Consider the following 24,351-nt stretch of genomic DNA (forward strand, 5'->3'; position numbering starts at 1 on the left):
AGAGATGATATTTATATCAAGTCATGAAAAGTAAATGAATGCCCTATGGTAAAGAGAGAGGAAATAATCAGTTGTAATATTGATAGTTAAATTAGATGTCTGTCTTTGTTTTGGAAGTTGTCCTTTTTTGGATTCAAAGGAACAGCCTAAGTGAATCTTCTAGAAGCTTCTAAACTCACATTCTTTAATCCAGTAATGTGAGAAGTATAAAGAATGATAGTGTTGCTAAATTATTGGGAGTATATTTAATACTCTATAAAAGAAATTAATAATTTTATAATGTTAACACTATTATATATCTCACAAAAAAGTCATTGTTCCTATGAAGATCAAAGGCATCATAGCATAGTCATTTAGTTGGCAATTTTTAGAAATGCCCATAAATTGCATTAATAATATTAGTAGAAAAAAATTGTGACAGAATTTTCAGAACTGAGCCCCACTGGTAGTTTGAAAGCAGTTGCATTCTTCACACTCTTTGTGTTGGAACAATTCTGGGGCTATATTCAAAAACGTTGGTATCAGGATAGGAAATGAGCGTAAGTCTATGTTCCTCTTGAGGTTAAAGGTCTGTTTCTTTCAATCAGTTCAAACTGACAGGTCTCCTGCCATCACCTCCTCCTTAGCCAGGCAGACAGACCCTGGCCGTCAGTGTGAAAACATCTGTTGAATGGATTTATTGACTACATCGTGTTTTTTCTCTCCCTTTCTCTATTTTTTTTCTTTTTCCTTCACACCGTTTATTATGTCTCTGACCTGATGAACTTAATTTGTTGACATGTCACTCTCAGTGTCTCCCTCAATGCTTGTCTCATGTTTCTTTCTACTGTGCTCTTTTCTTGGCAACAGCCCTTCCTGGAGCCCCAGCACACACGTGTGCTCTCAGTGCACCAAACTCAGCTGGCTGCAGTTGGCATGGATGGATTAGAGAAACATCATCTTCTCTCCAGAACTCATTCCTCCCCTGCTGCCTCCGTTTTACCTCACCCAGCAATGGACCGCCCCTTCCAGCCTGGCTCTGCAACTGGTAGGAGTCCCTGAAGACTCTCCCTAATAGGCAGGCTAAATGCACCGTTCTTGTAATTCTTGTAGGATTAACCGATTTAAATGCTCTGAATAACTCCAATAGCAGAACACTCCATTTTAACTCAATGCAACCCAAATTTTATGAGGTTATATTGGCCACAAGACAAATAGCACATCTGATAAATCTTGGGCTTAGTATTAATAGCCTCATAAATTGTTATCATTCGTGGGCCTGGAAAATACATCAACAGGTGCATAGGTCCCCTTTGGAAACAAAAATCCCTACAACATTCTTTAGCAGTGTTCCTCAATCTCTTACCTTCTCACTGCCCTGGCCACTGGGAAATTTATGATCTTCAGCTTCACTGGACTCTAAAGAGTGCCCTTCTATTTGTTTTCTTATTTTGCTTGTTTCACTGTGTTCTTCTAAGTTCCCAAACAAATGACTCATGGGAGATGATGGTGCCAAGGCAAACCTTGCTTAATTCTACATACATTAGTTCCATTTCCATTTATCATGGCACCTCTGGGTGGGATATTTGCCAATCTTCCTTTGCCTACAGCTGTGTTTGGTCTTTTAGAACCTGGCTACAGAGAAAAACAAACCAGATAATTCCAAGGTTAGAGGAAGGTCAAATCTGGAACATACATAAAAAGGGGATGCTGTTCCCTCTATGAAGGAACTGTGTTGTAAATATATGTGTGGATCAATATTCCCCTTTGTCTTCTATACCATTCTTGTTCATGCTTCAAACTGTGCCTGATCAAATAAAAATTATTGTAGCCATAAGAGACTCATAACTTGGATGTGGCAAGGAGAGAATTCATATTACCGTCCCTCAAAGACTCTCACAGGTTATCTGATTTATTTTTAAATCAATTTTAATATTCAGTATTTGGCTTCATGGATTTTGTGACTTCATGCAACCCTTTGTGCTTAGAAAAGTAAAAATACTTTTCTGAAATCACATTCCTAAGCATTGATGTCATTTTTTATTTAAAAATCAATGAATGAAATGGCCAAGTTATTTAACTTTGACAGATATCTTTAATAAGTATGCATAGGAACTACTTTTTATAATGTGTTACACTACAAACCAACATTCCATATGAGGAGCTACGGACTGGCTATATTTCTTTTTTATATTTTCATTAGCCATTGCCTCTAATCCTCTATTCTTGGAGTAGCAGACTTGCCTCAGTATCCCAGACAACCAGAATTGCAGACCTGTGTAGCAGAAGCCATTTAGATCAGTTATGCCTGCTTCTTGCCCTGGTCTTTAGAGAGTTTTTGCTCAAATCCAGATACATGATGCAGCATACTTTTTGCTGGTAGTCAGAGCAGTTATCTTAAGAATGTAATTCTTTTTCCTGAAAGTGTCTTTTATTCAACTATAAGCTATCAGAGAACACAAAATAACCATCCTATCATAAATCTAATTCATTTTACACAAAATCATTTCCTTAGTTAAAAATGAACTTAATTATGTTTTATGTTGTTGTGTTGTGTGCTGCCTGCTGTCTACTGATGTAATTCCACTGATAGAGTTTCTTTTCTTGGCAAAGAGCAGAGGTCCTTTCCTAACATGCTTTGATTTTCTCTACTTTACTTCTCATAATGTCAACATCATAATATTTTTCAGAATTTATATAGAAATAGGGACATGAACTTGAGATTCTTTTCATATGAACTCAATGAGGTATATAGTTCTAGCCCAAATAAGAGATTATATGAATTTATATTTTAAAAACACCGGATTTTGTACTTAAGCATTCAATACATTTTAGCTGAATTGACAACTATTATTATAATAGCTTGTATAATATATCCACGTATAATAGTAAACATGTATTATTTTTAATAATAGATTTGAAAACACTGAACAAGAAAATTGCTTAATTATTTTTCTGGTTGAAGAACGATTATAAGTGGTTCATGGTTATGTACCTAAAACCTGCTTCATATTTCATTTGACCTAAAAATGTTGCATCCTAACACTTAAATTCTTAAAATAAAAACTCTGTAACATTTTTAATGATGCAAAGTATATTATTTATATATTCCTAGTAGTTCCTCCACTGCCATTAGTATTAAAAGTATGTATTTGTTTGGTGACTTTCACTTAGTACTTTTTCAAATCAAGGAAATGAAATGAACCATCCTCACTCTGTTCCTCCAAATATTATTCTGACTTTGATCCAAACTTCAGTTTCCCCCTATAACCTGCACACTCAATAATGTGCTTGGTCTCATAATTCATTCTAATGTTTCTAATGATTTTGAATGTAGAAGGTGAGTGCTTAAAAAACTTTCACACAGTATTTTTTAAAAAATAATTATTTTCATAAGCATTAACTCCTTGCTTTTGACTTGTTAATAACTATTTGTAGTTGATACGTTAAAAAATTACAGTGAAAAAATTAAAAAAAAATTCAAGTGGCATTCAAGTATGTTCTTTGAGAATATTTTTTTTCCAAAAGAAAGTCACATAATCTCACACATTTAGCAGTTCCACTATAAATTAAGGAAGACAACTATGTTATAAAGGCAGGTGATTTGCTTAAACCCACTCTGCAAAAGCTGTACTTTTTGCTACAAGTAAAATGTTATTAAATACTAAACTCATATGACTCTCAAGGCACACCATTCAAACCTTCATCCTCCAGATGAGTCCTCATCAACCAACTGGAGTAACCATTCACCTTCTTTGTATAAAGAATAAAGCAGTGCTCCAAATGTTAATTGTCAATTCAGTCAGTTGTTCAAAGATAAAGTTTCTAGATTATTTCCTGTGAGATATTGAATGGACCAAGAAACAGAGATTAAGGTGCAGCTACTACCTGATAGCCTTAGAGAGAGCCCAGATGAAGATATTAGGTTGTCGGAAAAGTCGTGGCACCTTTTTGCATAGAAAAATACGTCATCACTTTTCTGACAGCACAATATTTTCTAGGATGGATAAGAAGTGTGTATAATACTGCAGCTGTTGTAGTGATAATGAGGAATGTGTATTGTAGAGCCAAGTTGTCACATAGTCAAGTGGATTTTATGTATTATTGGAATATCAGTAATAATATTCAATATAGGAAATGCTTTTTTTTTAAATCTTTTTTTTAAAAGATTTATTTATTTATTTATACAAGCACTGGGCACAGTCATAAGCGCGGGAGGGTGAGAGAATCCACCAAAGCCAGAGCAGGGAGCAGAGCAGGCAGAAGGACTGAAGCACACTGCTGAGGGGAGCAGCGGGCGGCAGGAGAGGTCTGCGCACCATGTGGGACCCTCCTCTGGTGGCCGGGGAGCAGCCAGGGATCGAACTGGCGCTGCAGAGGCCACGGGCAGCCTGGCAACCCAGCGCCCAACCGCTGCGCCACCGGGGAGGCCCTAGGAAATGCTTTTTGAATTCTATTTGAAGCCAAGGCAAGATTTCTTCATGAGTTCTGATAACTGGAAGCAATATGTTGTATCTGCCATCTTTTGCCCAATTATTACTGACAGATATGAAACTTGGCCATGGCTCGTAGCAGACATTGCTAGTAGAGGATAAAATTGTTTATACCAAATGTGATTCATTGATATAGGAATTTAATGGTAATAATTTTTATTTGTTTTATTTTACCTATCACCTAGTACAATTTAAGACCTTTTTCACTTTTTAATTAATCTGCCAGAAAATTTTTACTTTGTAACATTTTATTTCTTTTCTTTTTTTTTTTTTTAAGACATTTATTTATACAAGAACTGGGTACAGTCAGAAGCACAGGAGGGTAAGAGAATTCACCAGAGCTAGAGAAGGGAGCAGAGCAGGCAGACTGACGAAGTATGCTGCTGAGGGGAGCAACAGAAGGCAGGAGAGGTCTGCGCGCCATGTGGGACCCTCGCCCAGCGGCCGGAGATCGAACCAGCATTGCAGAGGCTGCGGGCAGCTTCTCAACCCAGCACACAACCGCTGTGCCACCGGGGAGGCCCAACATTTTATTTCTTAATCAGAGTCTAATGTGAAATACGATCACAGTGCTCAAACTATACAGACATTTGAGAACATTATTAAAAATAATTTGGCGAGCCTCCCTGGTGGTACAGTTGGTTGAGCGCCACACTGTGAAACTGTCCACAGCCTCTGCAGCACAGGTTCTATCCCTGCCAGCCGGCGAGAATCCCCAATGGTGCAGCAGACCTCTCCTGTCTCGCCCGCTGCTCCCCTCAGCAATGTATTTCAGTTAGTCTGCCTGTTCTGTTCCCCACTCTGTCTCTGGTGAATCCTCTCACCCTTCCACGCATCTGGCCTGTACCCCAGGTCTTGTATAAATAAATGAATCTTTAATAATAATAATAATAATAATAATAATTTGGTTATAAGAATTTTTAGTTTACAGTTGTTTCCTTTAGGAAACCTTGATTAGTCAGCTAAATACAAGTTTAATCTATTATGGTCTTTAATAATAAACTATTATTACCTTATTGCAATTATTACCTTATTTCCATGGACTTGTATTTCTGTGGACTTTCCATGAAGAGATGTACTTCTCAGTTCTCTCTAATTCTAACACTTAGGTACATGGATGACACATGTACAGAAATATACATATTATACATAATAAGCAAATGAATCAAAAAAATAAATGAACAACTGAATAAAATAAGAGTAAACAGGAATTGCATAACATTTGCTAATTGCTGTTTGTGTCCCCATAGATCCTGTACTTTTTTTTTTTTGTTAGATTTTTTTTTTAATTTATGCAAGAGCTGGGATACAGGCCAGAGGAACGGGAGCATGAGAGGATTCATCAGAGACAGAGTGGGGACCAGAACAGGCAGATGACCGGGCGTGAAAGGAGAGGTCTGCTGCACCATGTGGGTAGCTCCCTTGCCAGCTGGGAATTAAACCCATGCTGCAGAGGCTGCGGCCAGCTTCACAGCGCTGTGCTTAACCCGCTGTGCCACTGGGGAGGCCCAGATCCTATACTTTTAATAGACAAATGGCCATGTAAATCAATGTTACCAATAATAATTTTTAAAAAGATACATATTTATTGAAAGTGATTTGTAAAATCTAGAAATAATGGAGAATTGTCTACTGTTATGTCATCCAGCCATAACCATATTTAAAATATGGATATATTTACTTTCAGTATTTTTTCTTCCTCTTATGCATCTCTTTAAGAAAAAAGAACATAAAGTGTGTAAAAAGTTGTATGTGTGTTAGCTTATGTTTATGTGTATTTATAAGTATTTATGTATATAATTGTGTGTATATGTATATATGCATATGTTGGGATTTGTGTGTATGCTTGAGTATATGTTTTAAGGCCTCCAGAGTAATATCTGTTACTACTAATATCAAACTGGAAAGGTTAATTTTCTTTGAGTAGATAATTTTGAAATTTCTATCCCTAAATACATGTGCTTGACATTTCCCCTGAATGACTCTCAAAATTTGTTCTTGTACTTTTTTACTGAAGGTTACAAAAATAGTAATTTATTTAGGAGATTAGGTCAACTTGATCATAATGTATCCTATATCATAACATATATATTGTTGATGCATATACATATATGTATAATTTATTTTTTTTTTTTTTGCTTCTTCATGTATGGGAATGTCATTATATTACTGTCACACATTTGGATACAGATTTTTTCATGCATACTTTTTTGGTCTGAAAAGTCTGGAAATATGGTCAAATGCTCAAGCATTTACCACTGAGGAGAAGTCTAGGTTACCCTGATTTGTGTGTGTTTTTTTTTTTTAAGATTTATTTATTGTTTATATAAAAACTGGGGTACAGGCCAGAAGCACGGGAGAGTGAGAGAATTCACTAGAGACAGAGCAGGGAGCAGAACAGGCAGGCAGACTGAAGACACTGCTGAGGGGAGCAGCGGGTGAGGCAGTAGAGGTTTGCCGCACCATGTGGGTTTCTCCCTGGCTACCTGGGAATCAAATCCACATGGCAGAGGTTGTGGACAGCTTCACAGCGCTGCGCTCAACCCGCTGTGTCACAGGGGGGGCCCCCTGTTTTGTGTTCTTTTAGGGGCCACCATACTCATTCTTTTCTGGAACCTCTCAGTATTTTTTCATCTCTATCCTGTAATTTTTAAAACACAATTCATCTTTATGAGCATTTATAGTTACTCATGAATATGACTCTTCCTATTTTGGGAAAGAATTCTTCTTCAATTATACCTATTATTTAATAGTCTGATTTCTACCTCAAGAGTAATCATAAATTTTTGGGCCTCCCCTGGTGGTACAGTGGTTGAGCACTGGGCTGCAAAGCTGCCCACAGCCTCTGCAGCACAGGTTCGATCCCCAGCCACTGGCAAGGGTCCCACATGGCGCGAAAGACCTCTCCTGCCGCGTCCTCTGCTTCCCTCAGCAGTGTATTTCGTCAGTCTGCCTGTTCTGTTCCCCACTCTGGCTCTGGTGAGTTCTTTCACACTCCAGTGCTTCTGGCTGTACCCAGCGCTTGTATAAATAAATAAATCTTTAAAAAAAAATAATAATTGTTACTTTTTTTCAATGTCTATTCGCTTCTCTTATTATTTCCCCTCTCGTTGTGTACATCTCTTAGTTTTTATTCAGTAGTACTTGTCTGTTTTTCTGAAATGTAAATTTTTTTTGCTGCCTCCACCATAGATATAAATTTTTCAACTATTTAGTTTTCTTGCAAGCCTTTTTTGTTTTATCTTTCTTTTTACTCATCACTTCATTTCACTCATTAGTTAGCTTTCTCCTTTTATCTCTTGACTTTTATTTTGTATGACCACTGTCATTTGAGTATGCCAATGTGTTCTTTAAAATCTTATTTGGTTTCTAGAGTAAATCATGTTCACTAAGTTGCAAGAATGATAACTCTTGTACAGTTCCTGTAATATATCCTCATGTGCTATAGTTTTTGTTTTTTATTTTCTTCTTGCTCATTCATTCATGAACATAGAGAAATCTTTCCAGAAATTTTGCCAACAAATGTGTAGTGGATTGTGTTTCACTTCACTTTTTGCCAACTTACCTACTGGTTGAATATCCTCCCTGGATATATAATTGAGTGGCAACACATCCAATTCTTCTTATTCTTTCTACCTACTTACTTTTTAATTGTCTGTTAATCTGATCAGATTATTTATATTAGTAAAAGCTATAAATCACAGAAAATGCTTTTTATTTTATTCAGAGGCAAGTTTTAAACTATCTATAGATATTACATATTTGCTTGCTGAACAAATCAATTTTCATGTATAGTTAAAACTATTTGTCTGACATTTTGATTTAAATATTATTGTAAGATAGTATAATAAATATTATGTGTTGTGCTATAAATAGTATAGTAGAAATAGAAAAAATAAGTCACAATAAACCTTATAAATAGATTAGATTTATGGATAGAAAATGTAACGACCAACACCTGCTATAGATATGATGTGAAGGTTATTAGAAATGATTCTCTTGCTTAAAAATAGCCCCTTCTATTCATTTTAGTGATTTTTTTCATTGCATTTCATCCTTTTAAATATTTTTTTAATGTTTAAGAGATTGTCTCTGGCCACATGGCTTCATCATTTTTCCTGTCCTTACCACAGTTTTTCTTCAGCATGTCGTACTATATTTTGAACACAATTCAACTATATGCCAAAATAATAAGTTAAACATAATAAAATGAAGCTACTGGTATCTGGAACATAATGACTTGCAGTCACTGTCTGATGAACTTTCACAAGTGATGTCAAGTTGCAGATATGTATATTTGTATTATACTTGTATTGTCTTATAGTCCCTTGATTCAGTCCCAGAAGTTGTTTAGTAAGTATTTTTGGGTAAATATCTTGGCAAGGTATAAAACTTTGTAATGTAACAGAAAACAACATGAAGGTCTATGCTGAGAACAAGGAATCAGGATTGGTATTTTTAGACCTAAAGATTCTAGACTTTATTTCCCTTTTAGACCAATAGGGATGTAGTCTGACATAGCTTATGAAACTGGTTATAGAGCTGATTACATAAATGGGTTTATGCCTAGATAACAACTTACCTAAATATAATGATTAAGGAAGGAGAAAGATAATACAATATGTGCTTCAAATACATTATGTCATTTAATAAAACTGAAAGTCAGAGAAAGCACAATGTCCAAGTCTATGTGAAAAAATGTGTCAAAAATTTTGAATTTTTTTTTTGTTTTGACAGAAAATACACTAGTATGTCTTTAAATACAGGTAAAGACATCATATTAAGAACTTTGTGCTATGTGTTTGCTCAAATCCTGATTTTAACTTTTTCTTGTTAGCCAAAATAGATTAATCCATTGGCTTATGTTGCAAGAGGTAACCAATGAGGCAGAAAGGGTTAAAGAAAAGTAGATTTCCATATGAATCCTAAGGAATAAAGCAGGCTTTTTTCAAGCAGGCTTTGTTCTCACCCTCTAAGTCTATATCTGAAAAAACAAAAATCAAAACCAAAACAAGCAAACAAAAGAAAAACAACCCAAAAGGGAAGAAAATGAGTGGAGCTGAAGGATGAGTTTAAAATCTTCACTTGCAGTCTCTCCATTAACGCCTCATTGCGACATCATTAGGATGAGTAAAGGGAGACTTGGCATTCCTGTCTTTATTTATTTCTCCTTAAATTTAGTGCCTTTCCAAGAGGTCCTGGACATTGTATTGTAATTTCCAGATATCAGTAACTCCCAAGTACCATAATCTGTTTCATAAGCAGTTGCCATGGCACTGGTTTGTGGGAAAAAAATGTTAAGAAGGAATAATTACTATGAAAGTGAACTTAGATATATCAAAAGATGAAAGTGATTAAAATCTCTACTCTTTTAGAATACATTTTCAAAATGAGGCAAATGTTATGTATTTTGCTTCTGTATTATCATTAATGTATCTTTTATGTGGTGTGAAACTATGGTTGAAGTATGTTAAAAATTTCCTATTATGTAATAGCAACTCATAAATTCTTTATAAATCTAAATTGTGAAGACACGTCTGATATATCTCTACATTTTTGAGTGTTAATTTTCTGCCTGATTTCTTATCTGCCTTCCTTCATATCTTCCTTTTGGTTTTATTTAAAATATTTTCCTCCTGTTTAAGAAAAATACAGGCATACATCGCTAAGTAAAATAAAATTCCTCTATGAGAGGCACTAGCAAGTGGAAGTTAAGGCACATAAAATAAAAGATAGAATACCAAAGAAGTAAGGCTAGAAAAACTTCAGGTGTCCAAGGAGATTTACCAATTAGGTTAATCAAGAAAGGCTTTATAAGGTCAATATCTCAGCTAGTTCTGTATCTGTTAATTTATATTTTTATTCATTTATCAGAAATACTTTTGACAAAGTACTATATTCTAAGCATGTTTACAGACATTTAAATTTACATATTTGCTAAAATATATTATGACAAATCTTATAGGTATTATAATATGAATAGTATAGTAGAAATAAAAAAGTAAGATACAATATATCCTTTGGCTAGATTAAAATTGTGGATGGAAGGTGTAACAAAAGATGATTTGGAGATTATTAAAAATGATCCTTATTGGGAGACATTGGAATTTTTTTTTTTTTATTTTTTTTTGTCATTTTTTTTTATTTATAAATTTTATTGTTATATTCCCCATACAATTGCAGCCCCCCCATTCTGACCCCAATCCCTCCCCTCCCGCCCCCGCCCCCGCCCCCCTAAAAGTGTCTAGTTCATAGTTTTTTGTTGATTTTGATTTTCACTTTCTTATAGTTATTCATTTTCCTGGTCCCTTATTTAAGTTTTCTAGATTCCTGCTATGAGTGAGACCATCCGGTATTTTTCTTTTTCTTTTTGGCTTATTTCGCTGAGCATGATCCCTTCCAGCGCCATCCATGTTGCTGCAAATTGCATGTGTTTATCTTTTTTGAATGCTGAGTAATATTCCATGGTATACATGTTCCACATCTTCTTGATCCAGTCATCTATTTTTGGGCATTTGGGTTGTTTCCAAAGCTTAGCTATTGTAAACAGTGCTGCTATAAACATAGGGGTGCAGGTGTTCTTTGGAATTGATGTTTCTGTGTCCTTTGGGTAAATACCTAGGAGTGGAATTGCTGGATCATATGGAAGCTCTATGTTTAGTAGGTCCAGAAATCTCCACACAGCTTTCCACAGTGGTTGGACCAGTTTGCACTCCCACCAACAGTGCAGAAGAGTTCCTTTTTCTCCACACCCTCGCCAGCATTTGTTGTTGCTAGTTTTTTTAATATGTGCCATTCTCACTGGTGTAAGATGGTATCTCATGGTAGTTTTGATTTGCATTTCCCTGATGACAAGTGATGTTGAACATTTTTTCATATGCCTGTTGGCCATTTGCGTTTCCTCTTCAGAGAGGTTTCTTTTTAGCTCTTCTGCCCATTTTTTGACTGGATTATTTTCTTTGTTGTTGTTGAGTCTCATCAGCTCTTTGCAGATTTTTGTGATCAGTCCTTTATCATTAGTGTTGGGTGCAAAAATGTTCTCCCAGTTGGTGGGGTTTGTCTTTGTTTTTGTTATGAGACATTGGAATTTTAAATGTGAACAATACAACTCTAGTCTGTACTCTATAATGATATCATATGGTTGAAGAAAATATGTAATTAATAAAATTATATAATTGTGATAAATGCTCTGAAGAAAAATTGGAAGAATTTATGAAAGAATATAGTAAAAGACCTATACTAGAGCTTTCGGGATTTTTTTTAATGTAAGCGACATGAAAAAAATGAGCCTTGGGCCTCCCCTGGGGGCGCAGCAGCGGTTGAGTGCTGGTTAGATCCCTGGCTGCCTCCAAGGGTCCCAAATGGCACCACAGACCTCTCCTGCCGCATCTGCTACTCCCCTCAGCAGTGTACTTTATCACTCTGCCTGTTCTGTTCCCCACTGTGGCTCTGGTGAATTCTCTCACCCTCCCGCACTTCTGACTGTACCCAGTGCTTGTATAAATAAATAAACAAACAAACAAACAAATAAATAAATAAATCTTTAAAAAAAAAAAGAAAGAAAGAAGGCATTTCTATTAAAAAAAAAGAAAGAAAGAAATGAGCCTTGAAGAATGAATAGGAATTAGCTAAATGAGAGCTAGAGGGAAGCAGGAAGGAGGAATTCTTTGCATAGATGGAACAGTATGAATAAAGATTCCAAGGCTGGTGTGATTTTGATCCATTTGAAGGATGGAAGGAGGGGCTTTATGGAGAAATAAGGATCAAGGGAAAGAATAGAAGGGTGGAGATGGTCCTGTCTATACTAGCCGAGAGAAATTTTAATCTCATCTGTGAAATCACAGGATGTAGGCAAAAGTAGGCACTCTTGTGTTGTAAATGGAATATAGTGAAAGTCAGGTGGCCAGTTATAAGACTATCTCAGAACTCCATATTAGAGAATGCTTTTGATTGTGCATGGTTTTGTCTTTGGGGATAAGAAATACATGATTGAGGATGTATATTGGAGGGGAAAAAGACACTACTTGTTCTGTTGGGAGGGAGTGTCAGGAGAACATTAATGCTTTTTTTCTTGAACAATGCTAGATCATGATACCCTTTACAGAAATGAGGAACACCATGTGTAGTTTAACATCTTGAACTAAAATCTGAGACATTCAAAGTTTATGAAAGCCGTAAGACAGCCAAATAGAGATTTTGAATAAGCAGTTGAATAAAGTGTGCAAGTTTGCATATCAGAAGAAAAATTAGCACTGAGGGTGGATATTATTTGAACCAGCAAATATTTCCCCTTAGACATAATTTTTTGCCATGTCTTCAAAGTGTATATAGCATTTTTCTGCATGATTTTAGTATACTTAGAGAAAAACTAATTTTCCTTTTTTTAATCACATTCACTAACAGAACAATGTAAGTCAAAGGGTGAATAACATGCATCTAGTTAAACTTACCACAATTTGCTGATATTTATCTGCTCTTGAATAGATACTTATTTTTTCTCTTTAATTTATTTTCATGGATTCTACTGCCCTCAATGCACACTGTTATCAAATGTATTCCAATGATTGTTTATTGGAAGATATTAGATTGGTTAAATAATTATTTATATCAGGCAATTTTGTAAGTAGCATGACTACCTCTAGAAAATGGATTAAATGTGGAAATCTTTTTAAAATTAAATAATACAATTACTTAATTTGTTTATTCAAAAAGTCATTTTATGCAACTAACAATTTATTTCATCAGACTTTTGTAAAATCTTTTCAGTCATAGGATCTAAATGATACATGAAATTTGTTAACTTGTAATTTAAAAGGAGATTTTTTTTAAAGAAAATTCACTAGACAAAAACGGGGTAGGGGAACAAATAAATATAATAAGGATTGAAAGAGATGAGATTACAACAGTCATATCAGAAATTCGGAGTCACATAAGAGACTGAATCAGGAAGAAATAGAAAACCTGAAGAAGCCAATTGCAAGCAAGGAAATTAAAACAAATCAAAAATCTGCCCCCCCCCAAAAAAAAAAGTCCTGGACCAGATAATTTCACTAGTGAGTCTACTAAACCTTCAAAGATAGGCTAGTAACCATTCTTCTCAAATGCTTTCAAAAAATTGAGAAAAAATAATAATTCCAAATAAATTCAGTGAGGCCAACATTACTCTGACACAAAATATAAGCAAAGATGCAACAACAAAAGATAAGTACAGACCCTTGTCCCTGGTGAACATAGATGTAAAAGTCCTTAACAAAACTATAGTAAACCAAATTCAACAATTCATTAAAAGTTTCATATACCATGAACAACTGGGATTTATTCTAGGAGCACACACTAGACCACTGAAGCATACTATCCACGAAAACTAAATCAAAATGGAGAAAAGTCTTAAATATAAAACCATGAAATAGGAGAAAACATAAGCAAAACATTACAATCCATAGGCTTCAGTGATGTCTTTGTGGGTTCATCTCCAACATCAAGGAAAACAAGAGATAAGAAAAAATAGGACTACATATATCAAACTAAAAAGCTTCTCCTCAGCAAAACAAACAAACAAACAAACAAAAATAATATAAACAACAAAAAAAATAACTAAAACAAAATGACATCCTACTGAATGGGATAAAATATTCACATACCATATACCAAATAAGTGGTTGATATCCACAATCTACAAAGAATTTATATTACTCAACAAAAAGAAGACAACCAAATCAAAAAATGGACAGAAGAATTAAATAGAAAATTCTCTAAAGAAGACATATAAATTGCCAATAGGCACATGAAAAAAAATGTTAATCATCACTTACAGTCAGGGAAATGCAAATCACAATGAGATACAGCCATATCAGTCTCTGAGTTCACTTTGAGAATGGCTCTTATGAAAAAGCCTAGAAAAATCAAGTATTGGTGAGGATGTGGAGAAAAGGGAATCTTCATACACTTTTAGTGGGAATGTAGACTGGTCCATCCCTTATGTAATACAGTATAAAAGTTTTTCAAAATAGGGCCTCCCTGGTGGCACAGCAGTTGAGCGCTGGGTTGCGAAGCTGCCGGCGACGTCTGCGGCGCCTGTTCAATCCCCGGCTGCTCCCCGGCCACCGGAGGAGGGTCCCACATGGCGCGCAGACCTCTCCTGCCGCCCGCTGCTCCCCTCAGCAGTGTGCTTCGGTCCTTCTGCCTGCTCTGCTCCCCTCTCTGGCTCTGGTGAATTCTCTCACCCACCCGCGCTTCTGACTGTACCCAGTGCATGTATAAACAAAAACGAACAAACAAACAAACAAATAAATAAATAAAACATGCCTCTATAAAAAAAAAAGAAAAAAAAAGTTTTTCAAAATATTAAAAATGGTTCTATCATATGACCCAGCAATTCCATTCCTAACTATCTACCCAAAGAACACAAAAGCAGTAATTTGAAGGGATATATGTACTGCTTTGTTCATTGTACCACTATTTACAATATCTAAACTATGCAACAACCTAAGTGCCCCAAAAGAGATGAGTGGAATAGAGAGATGTGGTATATATACACATTGGAATACTACTCAGCTCTAAAAAGAGAGAAATGGTTGCCATTTATAACAGCATGGTTGGATCAGGGAAGGATGATGCAAAGTGAAATAAATCAGAAGAGAAAGACAAATAATAGATAGTTTCAATTAATGTGGAACATAGAGAAAGAAAACAAAACAGAAAAGGTTTAGATAAAACCAAACCAATACTGGAAATCTACTTGTGGAACTGAGGCTATCAGATGGTGAGAACAAAGAAGTGATTGAGTGCAATGGACTATGGGTGTTTTCATGGTGAGTTTGGTGTAATAGCAACTGAAGGGGATGATCCTGTAGCTCTAGATCATAAACAATGTTAAAAACAAATATTGTCTCCAAAAAAAAAAGAAAAAGCAGATTTTTAGAAAGTATACATGTGATGTCTATCAAAGCTATTACAACTGACATAATTTTTTTGGAAAGAAACACTTCAAGGGCCTCTCTGGTGGCACAGGCAGTTGAGCGCCATGCTGTGAAGCTGTCTGCAGCTTCTGCAGCACCGGTTTGATCCCCGCCAGCCGGCGAGATTCCTACATGGTGCAGCAGACCTCTCCTGTCGCACCCGCTACTCCCCTCAGCAGTGTATTTTGTCAGTCTGCCTATTCTGTTCCCTGCTCTGTCTCTGGTGAATCCTGTCACCCTCCTGCGCATCTGACCTGTATCCTGGTTCTTGTATAAAAATAAATAAATCTTAAAAAAAAAAAAAACAACACTTCAAATGTTCACAATAGTTCTAAGTTCTACAATATTCATCATGCTTATATAATGGTGTAAATTATGAGAAAAGAACAAAGGAATTCTTTCTGCACAATTTTGAAGCAATGGCTAAACAGAATAGGCAAGCATTTGGAAAATCTAGATTATTGAAAGGATGTAACTGTAATGTAGAATGAGATTAGAGTTACTCATGAAGTAAACTCATAATTTAAAGCATCAGTTGTTTTGTGGTTTCACTGTTAAAAATTAATGTTTACTGAAGTGAATTATCTATTTAATAATACTTCATACTGATTTAAGATACTGGTAAAATTACAGTACTTTTTTAAAAATCTGGTTTCGTAAAATGTCATCATCTTTAACACCTTACCAATTTTAAAACCTCCCCAAAAACAAAAGCCCAGGACCTGATGGATTTACAAATGAATTCTACCAAACATTCAGAGACGAATTAGTGCCTATCCTTCACAAACTCTTCCAAAAAATTGAGAAGGAAGGGACAATACCAAACACGTTCTATGAAGCCAACATTACACTAATACCAAAACCGAACAAGGACAACACAAAAAAGGAAAACTACAGGCCAATCTCCCTAATGAACACTGATGCAAAAATCCTCAATAAAATTTTAGCCATCAGAATCCAGCAATGTATCCATAAGATAATTCACCACGACCAAGTAGGATTCATTCCAGGGGCACAAGGATGGTTTAACATCCGAAAATCAATCAACGTTATCCAACACATCAACAAAAAGAAATATAAAAACCATATGATAATATCAATAGATGCTGAGAAAGCTTTCAACAAAGTGCAACACCCATTCATGATAAAAGCCCTTGAAATTCTTGGGATACAAGGAACATACCTCAACATCATAAAGGCCATCTATGACAAGCCAACAGCCAGTATCATTCTCAATGGTGAAAAGCTGAAAGCAATTCCATTAAGATCTGGAACAAGACAAGGATGTCCACTCTCACCACTGCTTTTCAATATAATACTGGAAGTCCTAGCCAGGGCAATAAGACAAGAGAAAGACATCCAAGGAATCCAAATAGGAAAAGAAGAAGTCAAACTGTCACTATTTGCAGACGATATGATATTATACATAGAGAACACCAAAAACTCCACAGAAAAGCTAATTCAACTCATCAATCAGTTCAGTAAAGTGGCAGGATACAAAATCAACACGCAAAAGTCAGTAGCCTTCCTATACACAAACAATAAATCTGAAGAAGAAGAAATCAAAAAGACCATCCCTTTTGTTATTGAAAAAAAAAAAACAAATATTTGGGAATAAATCTAACAAAAGAGGTAAAGGACCTATACAAAGAAAACTATAAAACACTGTTAAAAGAAATAGAAGAAGACACAAAGAAATGGAGAGACATCCCCTGCTCGTGGATTGGAAGAATAAACATTATTAAAATGGCCATCCTTCCAAAAGCAATATACAGATTCAATGCTATTCCAATCAAAATTTCAATGTCATTCTTCAAAGAAATAGAACAATTATTGATGAAATTCATATGGAATCACAAAAAACCCCGAATAGCCAAAGCTCTCCTGAAAAAAAAAGAAGGGAATGGAGGCATTACACTCCCAGACTTCAAACTATACTACAAAGCCATAATCATCAAAACTGCATGGTATTGGAACAAGAACAGACATACAGACCAATGGAATCGAATAGAAAATCCAGAAATAAACCCACAGATTTATGGTCAACTAATCTTTGACAAAGGAGCAAAGACTATGCATTGGAGCAAAGAAAGTTTGTTCAATAAATGGTGCTGGGAAAATTGGGTCGCTACATGCAAAAGAATGAAGCTTGACCACTACCTCACACCATACACAAAAATCAACTCAAAATGGATTAAAGAACTAGACATAAGACCTGAAACCATAAAATATATAGAAGGAAATATAGGCGAAACACTACGTGATTTGCACATCAAAGACATCTTTACAGACACATCACCCAAAGCAGTGATAGTGAAGGCAAAGATAAACAGCTGGGACTACATCAAATTAAAGAGCTTCTGCAGAGCAAAAGAGACAATAACAAAAACAAAGAGAAACCCCACCAACTGGGAGAACATTTTTGCACCCAACACTAATGATAAAGGACTGATCACAAAAATCTGCAAAGAGCTGATGAGACTCAACAACAACAAAGAAAATAATCCAGTCAAAAAATGGGCAGAAGAGCTAAAAAGAAACCTCTCTGAAGAGGAAACGCAAATGGCCAACAGGCATATGAAAAAATGTTCAACATCACTTGTCATCAGGGAAATGCAAATCAAAACTACCATGAGATACCATCTTACACCAGTGAGAATGGCACATATTAAAAAAACTAGCAACAACAAATGCTGGCGAGGGTGTGGAGAAAAAGGAACTCTTCTGCACTGTTGGTGGGAGTGCAAACTGGTCCAACCACTGTGGAAAGCTGTGTGGAGATTTCTGGACCTACTAAACATAGAGCTTCCATATGATCCAGCAATTCCACTCCTAGGTATTTACCCAAAGGACACAGAAACATCAATTCCAAAGAACACCTGCACCCCTATGTTTATAGCAGCACTGTTTACAATAGCTAAGCTTTGGAAACAACCCAAATGCCCAAAAATAGATGACTGGATCAAGAAGATGTGGAACATGTATACCATGGAATATTACTCAGCATTCAAAAAAGATAAACACATGCAATTTGCAGCAACATGGATGGCGCTGGAAGGGATCATGCTCAGCGAAATAAGCCAAAAAGAAAAAGAAAAATACCGGATGGTCTCACTCATAGCAGGAATCTAGAAAACTTAAATAAGGGACCAGGAAAATGAATAACTATAAGAAAGTGAAAATCAAAATCAACAAAAAACTATGAACTAGACACTTTTAGGGGGGCGGGGGCGGGGGCGGGAGGGGAGGGATTGGGGTCAGAATGGGGGGGCTGCAATTGTATGGGGAATATAACAATAAAATTTATTATATAAAAAAAAAGTTTTGAGCAAAGTCAAGTCCCCATGTGGACCAGTGCTTATTTTCATAGTTGACAGGGACCATTGCTACCTGGCTTCAAACAATGAAGGTTCTTTACAAAAATATCTGGGCATTTTAACATATAATGCTAAACATCTGGATAATTAGTTCTATTCAGTTGATTATTTAAATTTTTGGTTTTCAAGTATTATAAAATCTTATTAATACAGTCTCTAAGGAAGTGCCCTAAAAAAAAACAAAAACAAAAACAAAAAAAAAAAAACAAAACACCTTACCAATTTTATAGGGTTTTTGAGCACTGATTAATCCAAGGATTGACTTTTGTTTTTTGTTTTTGTTTTTTTTTTTTTTTGCATGCATATCCTGATGCCCAGGACTAAATAAGTCTAATAAGTCTAATGTGCTCCAGGGAATTTATGATATATATTATCTGTGTGTAAATTAAAAAATAGTAACTTTTCAGAGTAATCATGCTATCTTCAAACTTGTATTACTACCTTGTGTATTGTTCAGTTTGTGCTGTTTTCTTTTTCCCGAAGGAATTGCCTATGATCCTCTGATGCTGAAACACCAGTGCATTTGTGGCAATTCTGCCACCCACCCTGAGCACGCTGGACGAATACAGAGCATCTGGTCACGGCTGCAAGAAACTGGGCTGCTAAATAAATGTGAGGTAATCCTTGAATTGGCCACACTCTTTTACTTACTTAAATAAATCATGTAAAGAGGCCAGTATTCATTTGGGTAGGAGTAGAAAAATGTTAACACTGTAGTGCAAATACCATGATTGATGAACCATCATAGACACTAGTAGCACAGAACTTATGAGCTGACTCTGGAATGGGCACACAGTAGGTACTCAGTCATTCTTGATGAACTGAGCAGCTGCCTTACATGTGTGTGCTATTCTTGCAGCATATTTTTGTATACATGGTATTATTCTTGTTTCCAAATAGTTATCATTTATTGGGTTAATTTCTAAGATACTCTTTTGCAAATTGGTAAGTGCTAAGTAGTTGTTTGTTTAAAGTGGTATAAGCTACACTTTGATCAGAGATAAAAGTCAACTTTAACGGAATAGTTTTAAAAGATTAATTGTCCTCTTACCAAGAAAAAAATACACTTTATTAAAATGGCAGGTGTTTTTATATTTTTATCATAAAATTTTTGAATATTTTATCAGTATTTCTATGACCTAATTTTAATAGATACCTGATGAGTCTGATTTTTCATTAAGAAAAATCTGTTTCTTTGGGCTTTCAAAGATTAAAAGCAAATGTAATATCAATTGAAAATGTTCCCATTGTCAGATTTGCAAAATATCTCACCACCAGCAGCTGTTTGATATCATTACTATTAAATAAAATAGCTTAAGAGCCGGTAACATTCTATATTTGAATCTAAAACATATTTAAAAGAAAAATACCTTCCATCTCTTTTCTCACATTACCTTATCATTTATTGATCAATTTGTCATTCATTCATTCAGTGCCATTTATTTCCCAGCACAAATTACTATCTTAATTGCATTTTCCTTTGGACAATAAATAATTTATCTCATCTTACAGAAGAGCTAAATGTATTGTACTTAATATCAAAATACAGATAATGAGTGTCATTCAGTTTTTGAGATTGGGAATGGGAATGAATACACCAGAACAGTGTTTACAGATTTAGTTTCACAAATTTTATTATAATAGAATTAGAGTCATCAAATGTTTCCTGTGTTTAAAGTTCTGTTTTTTAATTTAAGTATACTTTACCTGGAAATCCCCAAATAAAGGAATTTGAGGTAGATTAATTTCTGTGGTTCTTTCCTCAGTGAACATCCATTATTCATCTTTTGCCAGTAGCATCTTTATACCCATATTATATTGCAGAATAATTTCATATTCTTTTATAAATTTTGCAATTGTCTTTTAGGTTTTCATATTTTTGATAATATAATTTGGAGGCCAAATCATTCTTGTATGTATGTGTGTGTGTGTATATATGTGTGTGTGTGTATATATATATATATATACATATATATATATATATATCCTATATAGAGTTCAGAAAGTAAATCAGCAAGGAGACTTGACTTGTTTGTCCCAATAAACCAATTAGAATGGTCTTCATGGACATTTATTCATGTGAATGTTCCTGTATCACCTTTGCATATATACTGTACACATTTTCCTTCCTGTCTTTCTAGATGCTTTTGCCAGTAGAGGCATTACTCTTTGTTTTTTCACTTTCAGATCTGCTATATTCTAGAATAATTGACCTTATCCCAACCATTCCAAATTAGCAGTTACTGAGCACAGCTTTCAAATGTATTATTGGATTGTAATATTCCTAGAATGTATTACCTGAAGGGGCACTGTTCATGAAAGGAGCAAGGTGCAGAAATTAATGACATGAAAATATGTTTCATCTAGTCTTAAAATTTAATTATCTCTTTCTGGTCAGTCTCATTTTTTGGTTCCTCATATAGCACATTATTTTAGTCCTCTATTATTTGAAACCATGAAATTCAATATATACAATAGCGCTGACTGATGTGATACTAGATTAATGGTGAAATGTCAGAAATACTGTCGCATTGATGAGAATGACTGAGTATAGCCCCAACTCAGACAGCTAAATAAAAGTCTCCATGGCAAACACAATGAACAAATAATGCACTCGAAAACCCACATCAGCAGATTTTCTTTTATTGAAGTTCAAGCACAAAAGTCTGAACCAAAACTTTGCAGCAATGCAAAGAGAACACATTTTTCCTAACATAGTTTGAGGGCAGTTCACCAGGTGTTTGTTTTCTTAGGTAATGATATTGTTGCCCATATTTATTTATTTACTCTTACATATCAAAAATTATGTATGAATTTATGAAGTGATCACCTCATCTGAAGCATGAAATGAAATTTCTAGGGCCATAGAAAAAATAAACTTTAAGACACCAAGGAATTTAATGATTTTAGGAATATTCAAGTGGAATTTTAGAAATTATCATTAACTAAACAAATTAAATTAAGCTAAACTAATGTTATTCTTTTCTAGAGACTACAATTCTGTATAAGATAAATATGGTTCCAAAAGGGATAAAACAGAACCAAAATAAACATGACTTATTTTCTCTTTCTGATTATTTCTACCAGTACAGTAAAGGAAGGAGAACAAAGGGCACATATAGAAATTACTACAAACCAGATAAGAAATCGTTTCTATTTCCTTAGCCAGTATTCTCCCCAGTAAATTCATTTGAGAAAACTGTACATCACTGCAATGCTCATGGTGGATTTTCTTTCAAAAGTTTTAACTTAATTCTCATATATGTACTTATTATTAAAGCATCTTGTAATGATGTTAACCTTTCTATCTCTAGCCATATTATTTTGAAAATTTCAATAGTTTAGGGAAATAAAACACAGAAACATATAACAAATGTTTTAACAACTCACTGAATTTCATTATAAGTTGCTGAAGAAAACTGAAAGAAAGCACACTATAAATGGAAAATATTCAGGTACAGAGGGAATTTATAATTATCCAATTGAAGAAGAAAGAGGATTCCTCTCTAACACATGTCTTGGTTAGTGTTTCTGGAACTTCCAAAGGGATCAAAGCCAAGGACAATATCTTTCCACTGAACTTGATTCATTCACTCGAAGAGAAGTTAGGTTCCAGCTTGGGTGTGAGTGACTTATTTACCAATATGTCCCAAGCACTTTAGAAGTATCAGACCTTTCTTTCTAAACTGTCTAGGTAGGACTCTTGAGTAGATAAATTCTAGCTCTGTTCTTTGGTTATACTTAAATCCTGCATTCCTCAGAGGGTAAAATCCTGCTTTCCTAAGAGGGAATCCAGGGATTTTAGTACCAGCCATGGAGTCTAAGTTATCATTTGTTCCTGGGCATTCCTCTCTTTGTTGCAAAGATGTACCAACTCAATAGTCTCAAAATAAAATATAATGGATTTATTTATTTTAATTTTTTTTGTGGGACCCTCGCCAGCGGCCGGGGAACAAACCAGCGCTGCAGAGGCTGCGGGCAGCCTTGCAGCCCAGCGCTTAACCGCTGTGCCACCAGGGGAGGCCCTATTTTAATATTTTTATTATATATACTGAGGTAATGTCGATTTTTGACATTATATAGATTTAGGCATATAGGTTTGTGCCTCTACAAACATGTGTTATTACACCACACCCATCATCAGAGCACCAATAATCTTCTACCATAGTTCATTGAGCCTCCTCACTTTTTCACACCCCTCCCTGCTAGTAGTCTCAGTAAAAAAGAAGAGATTTAGATTTTACGGAATAATGTAATTGGATAGGAATATGGCACATAAAGCTGGGTCAATAATATTGTTTTCTGATATCCAGATAACAATTTGCATCTTTGAACACCTGATAGTTGTGCATAACCATCCATAGTTAGTGACCACACTGTGCTTTCAGAGACAACACCTGATAGGTGTGCATTACCATCCATAGTTAGTGACCACACTGCTTTCAGAGACTCAATCATCCTAACTCTGGGGACAAACAGCTGGCCTGTGAACAGAAACACGTGATTTGATAAATATTGACTACAGTGATACCTGTGTTAGCATATATCAGAATCAACTGGGGGAATATTAAAATCATCTAGGCTTAAGATGTAGAGTTTCAGATTCAGTAGGTCGACAGTAGGGTTTCAGAATTTGTATTGTTAATCTGTCTCTGGGTAATCCGGATACTGCTGGTCTGGGTACCAGTTAGAGAGTAGGGACACACACAAACACACACACACACAAACACATACACACACACATATTCAACAGTATTTACCAAGAATGTATTTTCCACACATATATTTGAAGCTGAATATATAATACTAAGAACATGCATCCCCTGCCTTCAAATAGGTTACCATCTGGTGGGATCACCAGACATTTATCAAATGATAATACATATAAATTAATAATTAGAAACTCCCAAGGGGTTTTGAGTTATTAGTTTTATATTGCAGTGATTTGGGGTGATTGAGTTTGGAGTAGAAATAAAACAAGAAAGTCTGTGTTCTTAACAGCATAAGGGGACCTCTGAGCAAGAGATAGTAAAGGAAATATTTTATGTAAGAGTGTGTAGGAGGAAGCATCCTAGACCTTAATTTGAAGTGCTTGGTCTCCTTCTGTCTTTTCATGTTCTTTTATCTATTGGGGTTACTATTTCACTGGGACAAAAGGTAAGGGAGTCTCAACTCTGCTGTCATAGAGAGAAGAGATAGCTTGTAAATTTGCAGTTAATCAGTGATATGCTCGAAAGAGGAAAATATTAAAAGGGTTCTTTTGTTTCCTAGCTGTAGTCTGATCTACAAATCAAAATTGTGTATTGTGTCAATTCATTTAGTAATATAGAAAAGTAATTAAAATGGATTCCTTCAAAGGTTATTGTTCAATATTAGCTTTGACTTCACTCCTGTCATTTATTGACCATGTACTTTTGTCTAATCATTTAACCTTACTGAGCTTCAGTTTTCTCAGTGTAAGATGAGGGTGTTGGGCAGAATATTCACTAGGATCTCTTCTAGCTCTAATATTGTGTGAAATTAGGTGGCGAGGAGCTCATTGGA

The 24,351-nt window shown here is 35.3% G+C and overlaps 1 protein-coding gene across 4 annotated transcripts in view; it reads left to right on the forward strand.

Moving 5' to 3' along the window:
- Positions 1-24,351, forward strand: part of HDAC9 (histone deacetylase 9) — a gene marked incomplete at both ends in the record, with an annotated part of 409,639 nt that overhangs the window by 146,376 nt on the left and 238,912 nt on the right. For all 4 annotated transcript variants that reach the window (XM_084230504.1, XM_084230512.1, XM_084230510.1 and 1 more), the window contains 2 exons: positions 850-1,027; positions 19,291-19,424. In XM_084230504.1, coding sequence (XP_084086630.1) covers positions 850-1,027; positions 19,291-19,424 — 312 coding nt within the window. The remainder of the gene's footprint in view (positions 1-849; positions 1,028-19,290; positions 19,425-24,351) is intronic.

Source organism: Talpa europaea (genome assembly GCF_964194135.1).
Source record: "Talpa europaea genome assembly, chromosome: 3".
In the NCBI taxonomy this organism is placed as follows: Eukaryota; Metazoa; Chordata; class Mammalia; order Eulipotyphla; family Talpidae; genus Talpa; species Talpa europaea.